This window comes from Moschus berezovskii, chromosome 14 (assembly GCF_049115385.1).
Source record: "Moschus berezovskii isolate FMDL1 chromosome 14, NW_MosBer_1.0, whole genome shotgun sequence".
In the NCBI taxonomy this organism is placed as follows: domain Eukaryota; kingdom Metazoa; phylum Chordata; class Mammalia; order Artiodactyla; family Moschidae; genus Moschus; species Moschus berezovskii.
The window spans coordinates 10,258,436-10,271,584 of record NC_142473.1 but is presented as its reverse complement, the minus strand read 5'-3'; the positions used below and the strand labels follow the sequence as shown (position 1 = coordinate 10,271,584).

The window sequence follows — 13,149 nt, the reverse complement described above, 5'->3', positions numbered from 1 at the left end:
CGAACTCTCATATCCATACTTGACTACTAGAAAAATCATAGCTTTGACTAGACAGACCTTTATTGGTAAAGTCATGTCTCTGCTTTTTAATATGCTATCTAGGTTGGTCATAGCTTTGCTTCCAAGGAGCAAGTGTCTTTTAATTTCATGGCTGCAGTCACCATCTGCAGTGATTTTGAAGCCCAAGAAAATAAAGTCTGTCACTGTTTCCATTGTTTCCCCATTTATTTGCCATGAAATAATATATAACAAATTTGCAATTATTATTTCTTGCTTACTAGAATCTTTTCAGAATCTTCTGTCTTTTCAGTAACAGTAAAGTGGTTATAATTCATTTTTCCTGTTTTAAGATTCTAAACAACAAATAACTTGTTTCCCTATTTTTGTGTCTGCTATGCCAAGTAAATGTTTAGTGTCTTACCTGATGACTCAGATATAAGCTATTAATGAACCACTTTACATATTTGAATTACAGAAAAAAAGATTTTTTTATTTGACAAATTCCCTTAAGCATCTGGACAGCCAAGGATTTCTCAAGCCACCTCTCAGATATACAGTTTTGTCTAGAGTAAGCTTCACATTGGCCAGATTAAAGGACAGATAGTGCATTCAACCACCCTAATTCTTGTGACAATCAAAACTCCTTCACAAATTTGTAAGCACCCAGGGAAGAGGAAATATCCCAGGGTTGTGAACCACTGTATTAGAATAATTAAAGGAAACTGTTTTAAAACAAAATTTTTATAAAATTAAATGACAACTATGTGTTTTCCTGTGGATTAAGAGAAAATTATTGAAGAAGTTGTATTAATCCTTTTACAGGCCTTCTTAGTTTCTAACCTAGCTTCCTTATTATTAAGTCTTTATCTGCTGTGAAAGCTCTTCCTTCTTCAGAAAACCAAACCGCCTACCAGAAAAGTTTATTAAAATAGCTGCTAGTCTGATATGTCCATTGAGCACTTAGGATATAACTAGTCCAAATTTAAATATAAAGCAACACTTAGTACAAAAAGGATATAAAATATTTCTCCAGGCCAGAATCCTGGAGTGGGTAGCCTTTCCCTTCCCCAGGGGATCTTCCCAACCCAGGTCTCCTGCTCTGAGAGTGGTTCTTTACCCGCTGAGCCACAAGGGAAGCCCTTTAAGTGTATAGTTGCGACATTAGGTACATTCACAGTGTTGTGTAACCACCACCATCATCCATCTCCAGACCTTTTTTGCCTTCTCAGCTGAAACTCTGTGCCTATTAAATACTAACTGCTCACCCTCACTCCCTTCAGCCCCTGGCCACCAGTATTGCACTTTCTGTCTCTATGAATTTGACTACTCTAGGTACCTCATATGTATGCATGCATGCTAAGTCCCTTCAGTCGTGTCTGACTCTGCAACCCCATGGACTGTAACCCACTAGGCTCCTCTGTCCATGAGATTCTCCAGGCAAGAATACTCGAGTGGGTTACTAGGCCCTCCTGCAGGGGATCTTCCCAACCCGGGAATCAAACCAACATCTCTTAGCCTGGGTACTTCACATAAGCGAAATTATATAAGATTTTTCCTTTTGTGATTGACTTATTTAACTCAGCAGAATATCTTCAAGGTTCATCCATGTTATAGTATGTGTCAGAATTTCCTTTATTTTTCAGTTCAGTTCAGTTCAGTTCAGTCGCTCAGTCGTGTCCGACTCTTTGCAACCCCATGAATCACAGTACGCCAGGCCTCCCTGTCCATCACCAACTCCCGGACTTCACTCAAACTCATGTCCATCGAGTCTGTGATGCCATCCAGCTATCTCATTCACTGTCGTCCCCATCTCCTCCCACCCCCAATCCCTCCTAGCCTCAGACTCTTTTCCAGCGAGTCAACTCGTCACGTGAGGTGGCCAAAGTATTGGAGTTTCAGTTTTACCATCAGTCTTTCCAATGAAGACCCAGGATTGATCTCCTCTAGAATGGACTGGTTGGATCTCCTTGCAGTCCAAGGGACTATCAAGAGTCTTCTCCAGCACCACAGTTCAAAAGCATCAATTCTTCAGCGATCAGCTTTCTTCACAGTCCAACTCTTACATTCATACATGACCACAGGAAAAACCATAGCCTTGACTAGACAGACCTTGGTTGGCAAAGTAATGTCTCTGCTTTTTAATATGCTATCTAGGTTGGTCATGACTTTCCTTCCAAGGAGTAAGCGTCTTTTAATTTCCTGGCTGCAATCAGCATCTTCAGTGATTTTGGAGCCCAAAAAAATAAAGTCAGCCACTGTTTCTACTGTTTCCACATCTATTTCCCATGAAGTGATGGGACCAGATGCCATGGTCTTTGTTTTCTGAATGTTGAGCTTCAAGCCAACCTTTTCACTCTCCTCTTTCACTTTCATCAAGAGGCTTTTGAGTTCCTCTTCACTTTCTGCCATAAGGGTGGTGTCATCTGCATATCTGAGGTTATTCCAGCTTGTGCTTCTTCCAGCCCAGCATTCCTCATGATGTACTCTGCATATAAGTTAAATAAGCAGGGTGACAATATACAACCTTGACGTACTCCTTTTCCTATTTGGAACCAGTCTGTTGTTCCATGTCCAGTTCTAACTGTTGCTTCCTGACCTGCATACAGGTTTCTCAAGAGGCAGGTCAGGTGGTCTGGTATTCCCATCTCTTTCAGAATTTTCCACAGTTTATTGTGATCCACACAGTCAAAGGCTTTGGCATAGTCAATGAAGCAGAAATAGATGTTTTTCTGGAACTCTCTTGCTTTCTCCATGATCCAGCGGAGTTGGCAATTTGATCTTTGGTTCCTCTGCCTTTTCTAAAACCTGCTTGAACATCTGGAAGTTCATGGTTCACATATTGCTGAAGCCTGGCTTGGAGAATTTTGAGCATGACTTTACTAACGTGTGAGATGAGTGCAATTGTGCGGTAGTTTGAGCATTCTTTGGCATTGCTTTTCTTTGGGATTGGAATGAAGACTGACCTTTTCCAGTCCATGTGAATGTGACATTTTGATTATCCATTCATCTGTCAGTGGATGCTTGAGTTACTTCCACCTTTTGGCTATTTGAATAATGCAACTATGAGCATAAGTATACAAACATATATTTGAGTCCCTGATTTCACTTCTTTGTGGTATATTCCCAGAAGTGTAATCGTATGGTAATTAAATGTAATTTTCTGAGGGCTCACTATACCATGTTTTACAGCAGCTATTTGTTTTACAATCCCACCAGCAATGCATAAAGGTTTCAATTTCTCCGTGTCCTTGTTAACAGTTGTAATTTTCTGGGTCTTTTTATAAATATAGTAGTCATTCAGATAGTTCCAGCCAGTGGAGATCTTTAGAAGGTTGGTTAATAGTGACCTATGACATTAAAAAATTTAAAGAGTTCTTGCCAACCACCTCCCAACCCGATGTAGTGCCAAGAGATACTTGACAGTTTCTCTTCCAGTAAGTCGTACCAGTGTGCCTTCAATTTTTTATTACCTAGGAGATATTATTGACACACTCAAACACACACATTTTTATGAACAAAATTAAATTTTTCATATGAGTTCTTTGAATATAAAACCAAGTGCCTAGGGACAGTCAGAAATAAATGAAATAGGAAAGATAAGAAAAATAGAGAATGGGAGGCTTTCCAGTTCAAGATGGTAGAATAGAAGGACATTCATTCATTTCCTCCTGCAAGAGCACCAAACTCACAACTAGCTCTTGAACAACCTTTGACAGGAGGATACTGGAACCAACCAAAAAAAAAAAAGATGTCCCACATCCAGAGACCAAGAAGAAGCGACAGCAAGATGGTAGAAGGGGCACAAACATGAAAAAATCAAATTCCATGTCTGTTGTGTGGGTGACCCACAATCTGGAGAATAATACCAAAGAAGTTCTCTCACTGTGGTGAAGGTTTGGAGCCTCATGTCAGGATTCCCAGCCTGGGGATTCAGCAAAGGGATTGGGAATCCACAAGGAATCTAAAGACCAGTGGGATTTGATTATAGAACTTCCACACAACTGGGGAAAACAGAGACTCCACTCTTGGAAGGCAAAACAAAATCTTGTATGCATTAAGACCCACCAAGACTGCTTCCCCACTCTGTGGGGAAAGAAGAAGCAACCCCACAGGAGACTGACCAGTCCTACCTGCTAGTGCTAGAGAGTCTTCTGTGGAGGCATGGGTCTGCAGTGGCTCACACAGGGACAGGAGCAGTGGTAGCAGCAGTAGCAGTCCTGGAAGATGCCTCTTGGTGTAAGTCCTCTTGGAGTTTGCCAGTAACCCTACCGTAGAGCCAGTAGAACCCAGGACTGGGTCATTTCAGGCCAAACAACTAACAGTGACGGAGTGCAACCCCACCAATCATCAAATAATTGGATTAAAGTTTTACTGAATGTGGGCCTGTCCACCAGAGCAAGACCTAGCTTTTCTGAACCCCAGGTCTCTCCCATCAGATGCTTACACAAGCTTCTTAGTCTCATCTGCCAGGGGGCAGACAGAAGAAGCAAGAATAACCACAATCCCACAGCAGCTTGAACAAAAGCCACATTACAGAAAGTTAATCAGAATGAAAAAGCAGAGGGCTATGTCCCAGATGAAGAGACAAGATATAATCCCAGAAAAACAACTAAATGAAGTGGAGATAGGCAACCTTCCAGAAAAAGATTTCAGAATAATGATAGTGAAGATGATCCAGGATCTTGGGAAAACAATGGAGAAGATGCAAGAAATGTTTACCAAAGACTTAGAAAAACTAAAGAACAAACAGAGATACACTAGAAGAAATATTGCAGAAAAACAGATAAGTTGCCTGGAGGACAGAATGGTGGAAATCACTACAGCACAACCGAATATAGAAAAAAGAATGAAAAAAAGTGAAGATAGCCTAAGAGACCTCTGGGACAACATGAAACTCAACATGGATAGGGGTCCTATTTAAACAGCATTCACATTACAGGGGGTCCTAGAAGGAGGAGAGAGAGAGAAAAGACCTGAGAAAATATTTGAAGAGATAATAACTTAAAGCTTACCTGACATGGAAAGAGTCAGTCAGGTCCAGGAAGTGCAGAGTCCCAGCTAGGATAAACCCAAGGAGGAACACACCAAGACATATAGTAATCAAAATGATTAAAATCAAAGACAAAGATAAAACATTAAACAAGGGAAAGATGATAAAGTTTATCAACTGGTTGCTCAACAGAAAATCTACAAGCTAGAAGGGAATGGCATGATGTATTTAAACCAATAAAAGGGAAGAACCTACAACCAAGAATACTCTACCCAGTAAGACTTTCATTTAGATTTGACAGAGAAATCAAAAACTTTCCAGAAATCAGAAGCAAAAGTTAATAGAATTCAGCACCACCAAACCAGTTTTACAACAAATGCTAAAGGAACTTCTCTAGGCAGGAAACACAAAAGTAGGAAAAGACATATAAGAAATAAACCCAAAACAATTAAGAAAATAGTAATAAGATCGATCATATATATCGATAATTACCTTAAATGTAATTGGATTAAATCCACCAACCAAAAGACATAAACTGGATGGGCAAATGAAATCATGTGCATGTATGAACTTTCACTTACCACATCAGTCTACTTAACCCACCAAATTATATATAACTATTTATATTGTTAGGTTAATCATTTTTCCATTATGACTTGCCATTGTAGTTATCTTTTATTTTTTGTCTGGCTATTGATTGTGAAAACTGATAAACATCTTTTACTATTGTGATTATGTAACTGTTATTCACCTAATACCATTGGATCATGATTGGTCAATAGAAAGCAATAGAATTCTATATCACTAAAACTACCATTTAATACAAAAACTTGGAATTACTTTTTAAAATCCAGATGCATATCAGAATTATCTTGGAAGTTTTTGAAAAATAAAAATGTCCAGGTATTGCTTTTTTCTCCAAAGCTCCAATTGTGCTTCTAATGAAAAACATGTTTAAAAACAACTGGACTATATGATGACCTTTTACTTTTATCTAGTTTGTTTCACTTTCTCTGTTTGATATTTAGTGCTCCCATTTCATTTAGTTTATGTTTTCCAATTTGTCCATCTCTTTTTTTTGTTGTTCTTTCTCAAGCGTAGTATAAAAGCTTTTGTATACATATATATAGTGTATGATATATATGTTTTTAGAAAATTTATGAATTTTTGCTGAGCTAAAAGATTTGTGACATTTTGACTCCTCTTGTTTGACTTAGTATGAATAGAATACTAGATTTCTAATTTATATTCCAGTCCATTCTAAAGGAGATAAATTCTGGGTGTTCATTGGAAGGACTTATGCTAAAGCTGAAACTCCAATACTTTGGCCACCTCATGCGACGAGTTGACTCACTGGAAAAGACTCTGATGCTGGGAGGGGTTGGGGGTAGGAGGAGACGGGGACGACAGAGAATGAGATGGCTGGATGGCATCACCGACTCGATGGACATGAGTTTGAGTGAACTCTGGGAGTTGGTGATGGACAGGGAGGCCTGGCGTGCTGTGGTTCATGGGGTCGCTAAGAGTCGGACACGACTGAGCGACTGAACTGAACTGAACTGAACAAAACTTTGAATATAATTCCATGTATTTTGGCATCTAGTATTACTGCTAATAGTCTAGAAAATTTATTATCTTAGCAATTTAAAAAAAATTGAATGAGGCTTGAAACTTCTAATCCAGTTCTGAGGATATAAAGAATACTATGCTGTTAACAACAACAAAGAAATTAACATGTGATGTGAAGAAAGCTGATCGCCGAAGAATCGATGCTTTTGAACTGTGGTGTTGGAGAAGACTCTTGAGAGTCCCTTATACTGCAAGGAGATCCAACCAGTCCATTCTAAAGGAGATCAATCCTGGATGTTCATTGGAGGGACTGATGCTAAAGCTGAAACTCCAATACTTTGGCCACCTCATGAGACGAGTTGACTCACTGGAAAAGACTCTGATGCTGGGAAAGGTTGGGGGCGGGAGGAGAAGGGGACGACGGAGAATGAGATGGCTGGATGGCATCACCGATTCTGTGGACATGAGTTTGAGTGAACTCCGGGAGTTGGTGATGGACAGGGAGGCCTGGCGTGCTGTGATTCATGGGGTCGCGGAGAGTCGGACACGACTGAGCGACTGAACTGACTGACAGTATTATTAACTAAAGTACAGATTTTGTTCAGATTTCACAAAATTTTATGCTAGTGTCCATTATTTGTTTTCATACCTTATTCAAGACTCCGCATTGTATTTAGTTGCATTGAGCAGCTTCAGCTGCATGCAACAAATTCTAGTAAATTCTCTTTTCATTTGTATTCTATTACAGATATTTTCTAATTTTCCTTGTTATGGCTTCTTAAATACACCCATCATTTAAAAGTGAACATTTAATTTCCAAATCCATGGGATTTTTTATAAATATCTTTGATATTAATTTTTCATTTTAATGCTAATTTCTCATTTAAATATGTCTTCTATGCAATCACCCTCTGATTTTTCAGTCTTATAACTTTATTGAGGTTTTCAGTGGCTAAGTCAAAGATTTCTCTTGGTAAATGTCACATTGCACTTGTTGGTTATTTTCAAATATTTAAAATATGTTGGTTATTTTCAAATACAATTTCTAATATAATTCTACAATGATAAGGGAACAAACTCTGTACGATTTCAATACCTTTAGACAATGAAATTTTTGCACCTTGTTTTATGTCCCTGTATATGTTCCAGTGTCTCCTAGTTTATAGTTTATGAGAACTTGAATAGAATTTGTACGAAAATTGTATAAATCTTAATTATACTGAATTGATATTTAGTGCTTTGCAGACCTACTGTATCCTTCTACTTCTCTGTATAGTCATTCTAGTAATTTTTGAGAGTTTGATATTAAAACTCCAACTAAAAATCTTAATTTATCTACTTAAAAATACAGTTGTAATATATAGAGGAATTATATGTAACCTTGTTCTGTACTTCCTAACTCTCCTGTAAATCTGTTATACCTCCATAGTATAAAAAATTAAAAAATAATTTAAAAAAAGAAAAATAGAGGATGGTAAGAATTATGGGAAGATGTTTCTAACCATAAGTGAATAAAGAGTCCAGGGTTGTCAAGTCTTTCTTGTTTTCAAAAGAAATTGAGAATCATGATTTTTATGTAAATTGTCTGAATTTTTAGCAGAACTCAGACTTAACATGACTGCCAGTTTCAAACTTTTGGCTAAAAGAGAAATACACATTATCTTCCTGGCTACTACATAATTTGCAAGGCTTATTCTTTTACCAATCAGTTATTTTCTTCACAGTACAGAAAATAATGTAGCTTTTTAGAAGAGACTTTTTCCACAGCAGGGTTTGGAAACTGAAAATGGGAAGTGTGTGCAGGCCTGCCCCAAGTTAGAAAGAGGTTCATTACATGCCTTCTTTTAGTTGCAAAAGGCCTAGGTAAGATTCTGAAATTACTCCTTGCAAAGATATTCAAACTGTTAACAAATGGCCTTTTTTAACTTAAAAGTTGTTTTTTCTAAGTAATTAAACATTTTTTTATTTTCAATGTTTGAAATATGAATGCACTATTATGTAATAAATGCATTGTTCTAGAAACATTGTTTCTAAACATTTATATAATAAATGCCTTGTTTTAGAAACATTGTTTTAGAACTATTTCTGTGTTGAGATTTTTTTTAAAATATACTTCCTAATTCTGTTGTCTGCACTGTTTTAAATATAGAGCTTTTGAAGAAAAACGAAAAGAACAAGAAGAAAGAGAACACCAAATCAGAGAACAGATACTTCAACAACGAAAACAGAAGGTTGAAGAAGTTACTGAAAAATTCCAGCGTGCCCACATTCCTTTTTCACAGCGGAAGAGAACAGGTGCCTTAATTTCTAGAGCAATATAAAAACAAAAACAAAATTGTAATCACATTCAACTTGAGTAGACAATAAAATAAATTAAGAAACAAAGTGGCAGCCTATACATTTTGAATAATAAGACTTTTGCCAAATGAAAAATTGCAATTTGATATAGGTTTAATTTGAAGAATTAATATTTTGTTGGATCTGTTGGTAAATTTGAAAAGCATACAAGTTTGATTATACTTCATACTGGCTTGCAATGTGTTGTCGTTTTAAAACTGATTTAGTAAATAGCTTAACATTAAAAGACAATTTAACGTTTAGATTTAATAAGTTAATATCACAGGGAACCCGGACTCCTGTCTCACAGTTCAGCTACCCTTAGTATATGATTTATAGCTTCACCTTCATTGGTCATATGGTAACAGCTAAAGCTCCAGACATCGTGTCAATGTTGTCAGTGTTGTAGACGGGAAGGAAGAAATATATAAAGGACAGAAGGGTGTACCTCTGAACTCCTGTTAAATTGTTTTCCTAAAAGCCCCCATCTATCTGCTTATATTAATATCTAATTGGCAACTCCATCTGCAAGGGAGACTGGAAAATATAGGGTTTTTTAATTGAATTGATTTACTTTTTTTCAGTATTCTAGAACTTTATTTTCAGCAGTAAATAATTTCTTTAAACACATACATAACACACACAGAATATGAAAATTAAACTTAATGTTTAGAGTAGCAGAATACTTGTTTACCATTTTAGTATCTTTATGGTGGCTATATTGCCACCCCTAACAATATAGAGTGTGCTACCCAGGAATAAGGCCTTCCCAGGTAGCACACTGGTGAAGAATCTGTCTGCCAGTGCAGAAGATGCAGGAGACCTGAGTTCAATCCCTGGGTCGGGAAGATCCCCTTGAGTAGGAAATGGCAATCCACTCCAGTATTCTTGCCTAGAAAATTCCATGGACAGAGGAGCCTAGCAGGCTATAGTCCATGGGGTCACAAAAGAGTCAGACACAACTGAGCTTGCATGCACATCTACGTACCAAAGAACAAAGGGAAAAATGGATATTAGGTAGGAAACAAGGGGTCTTTACTAAAAATTAGATTTGTTTGTTAGAAAGATAATTCTTAGCACAACATGGAAGCTGAATTGAAGTAGGGATATATTAAAGTAGACTAATAGTAGACTATTTAAGTATTTGTGGCAAGAAGTGTTAAGCTGCTAAATTAAAGCACTGCTTTTTATATAGAGATAGGTAATATATTCAGGATATATAATCAATAGATTGAGTTACTGATTTATCAAGAGTGCTGGAACAAAGACTAGGAGAACAGTGCCCCTAGGACTTAGCAGAAAACCTCACAAATGTTTAGCACTCAATAACTACTTTGTTAATGAATTAATTATTTTCCTGGATGATGATATTAATCAAAATTACAAATAAGGGAAAAGAATTAAGTTAGGGGTATGAAAGATCATTAAGTTTTAAATGCACTGATTTTGAGTCTTCCTTGATTCATGCAAATGAGGAAATCAAGTCAACAACTAGAAAAATCTAACAAGTTTAAGAAAAAGATATAGAACAGAAATTGTATTTGAGTCACCGATGAAAAAATCCATAGTTGGTAAAGGAACCCATGTGCAAAGATAAGGTGAATATTAGATATAGAGTACAGATTGAAGATCCGTTCCGTTCCGTCGCTCAGTCGTGTCCGACTCTTTGCGACCCCGTAGACTGTAGCCTACCAGGCTCCTCCGTCCATGGGATTCTCCAGGCAAGAATACTGGAGTGGGTTACCATTTCCTTCTCCAGGGGATCTTCCCGACCCAGGGATCGAACCCGGGTCTCCCGCATTGGAGGCAGACGCTTTAACCTCTGAGCCACCAGGGAAGCCCACAGATTGAAGATAGAGCTTAAAAATAAGACCTGAATGCACACTAGCATTTATTATATGTAGAAAAAAACTGAAAATAGGTTTTGAGAAGTAGTTATCAGGAAAACAGGTTGGGAAATAAAAGCAAATAAAGAAAATTGTATAAGAGGCAAAAGAAAAAGTAGTTTTTCTTAAGAAAGAATATGTACTTAGTTGTGATAAATGCCTTGGAGTACTCACCCCTCCTGAGTGAGTATCATTCGCCCAGAAAGAGTGCTGACTACCCAAGGGCCTAGGTACAGAAAGTCAGAAGTGTTAGTAAAAACAAATGGCAGGTACATTCACTCAATGGAATATTATGCAGCTATTGAAAGAAGAGGAAACAGCTTACAGACTGATATGGAATGATGTCCAGCAGACGCAGATTTACCATGAAGTCAATAAGGTTCAAGTTTCAGAAGCTCTCTCTGTTATGGTCCCTACCTAATTTTGTATTAGTAATATTGTATTATTGGGCGCTCAAATTGTATAAGCCTTATACTTTCATAAAACCTGGATCTATCCCTGATTTCCAGGATTTGTTGCTGTTCAGTCATTGTGTCCAACTCTTTGCGACCCCATGGACTGCAGCATGCCATGCTTCCCTGTCCTCCACTATCTCCCTGAGTTTGCTCAAACTCATGTCCATTGAGTCAGTGATGCCATCCAACCATCTCATCCTCTGTTTCCCCCTTCTTCTCTTACCCTCCATCTTTCCCAGCATCAGGGTCTTTTCCAATGAGCTGGCTCTTCACATCAGGTGACCACACTATTGAGCTTCAGCATCAGTCCTTCCAATGAATATTCAGGGTTTATTTCCTTTAGGATTGACTGGTTTGATCTTGCAATCCAAGGGACTCTCAAGAGTCTTCTCCAACACCACAGTTCAAAAGCATCAATTCTTCAGCACCCAGCCTTCTTTATGGTCCAGCTCTCACATCTACATTGAAAAACCATGGCTTTAACTAGATGGACCTTTGTTGGCAAAATGATGTCTCTGCTTTTTAATACAATTTCAAGGATATATTTATTATTAAGTATAAAAATAAGGTTCAGATGAGTCTACTTAATATTCTGACTTCTTTGTAAGAAAAGGAGGAAATTAGAATGTATGTTAAGGGAGGAGTTAAGATGGTGGCATAGGAGGATACGGAACTCACCTCCCCCAACAAACACATCAAAAATATATCTACATATGGAAAAATTCTTGCTGAAAACTAACTGGAAACTGACAGAAAGACTCCTGTACAACCAAGGCTGAAAAAGATCCTCATAGAATAAGATAGGAAGGAAAGACAAGCAGTCAGTTGGGGACCTGTGTCCGGAGGGATACCCAAAGGAAAAGGGAGATTACACAGGCAGATATCCTCTCAGGGGAGTGAATGGTTCAAGCCACATGTTAGACACCCCGTCCTGGTATCCAGCACAAGGGAGATGAGCCCCTAGGCTGATTGGAGGGCTGGTGGGACTAACAGGAGGACTGCAAGAAGCCTGGACTTCACTTGGGAGGAGTGTGCACACACTTATTCCCAAAAGAGGGCAGAGAAGGCAGTTGAAACTGCACAATTGACTGGCTGGTCTCCTGAAACTGCTCTGGAGTACACCCCAGCCTGAGCTCCACACTGGAGTGAGGGTTGCCCCAGCCAAGGAAGAACTCAGCCAGGAGACACAGAGGTAGTTCAGAACCAAAGTGGCATCCTTTGGGTGAGGACAGCCATTATGGGCACTTGCACAGGCAGCACATCAGAAGCAGCCTAAACTCTATGTGGCCAAACTGTTGCAAACTGCAACTGGTCACACACTAGGAGCTCATACTGGCCCCTCTTGCTCAAGCATCGCTCACCTCAGGGGCCAAAGTGCTGATGCTGGGAGAGAGAAAAGCTCACACCTGAGCTAGCTCAGACCTGCTCCTCAGGGCTTCTGTTCCAGGAACTTGGGACCCAACCCTGGACCTGATAGGGTGGTGGTAGTCCCTGACAACAGAGGAAGCCCTAGCTCACTCTTAGCTCTGGCCCTAGCCTCTCCGCCCCAGCCCCAATCCTTCCAAAGTGATATGGAAGCGTGCCCTGTGTAATATGGAAGCACAGCTTGAGAAAAGATGTGACTTGTGTTCATGTCAAATCCAGCTCTCCCACCAAAACCTTTGGACACACAGGCTATATAGGGTTGCTCCCACAAAAGAACACCCCTTCAAGGCAGCAATTGGTAACTGTTTCACCTAATTTCATACAGATGGAAACTATTAAGCAAACTGAGAAAGCAGAGGAATTGATCTCAATGGAAAGAGAAAAAAAAAAAAAATTAAGCAGAAATAGTCTACCAGAGGATTCAGTGCTTCACCATTCAAAGCAATGGTGATAAGAACACTAACTGAATTAAGGAAAAGATATATAA

General features: G+C 38.6%; 1 protein-coding gene across 1 annotated transcript in view; it reads left to right on the top strand.

Moving 5' to 3' along the window:
• Positions 1–13,149, top strand: part of CEP126 (centrosomal protein 126) — a 119,896-nt gene that overhangs the window by 43,096 nt on the left and 63,651 nt on the right. The window contains 1 exon segment of the mRNA XM_055422886.2: positions 8,709–8,854. Within this exon segment, the coding sequence (XP_055278861.2) occupies positions 8,709–8,854 (146 nt within the window).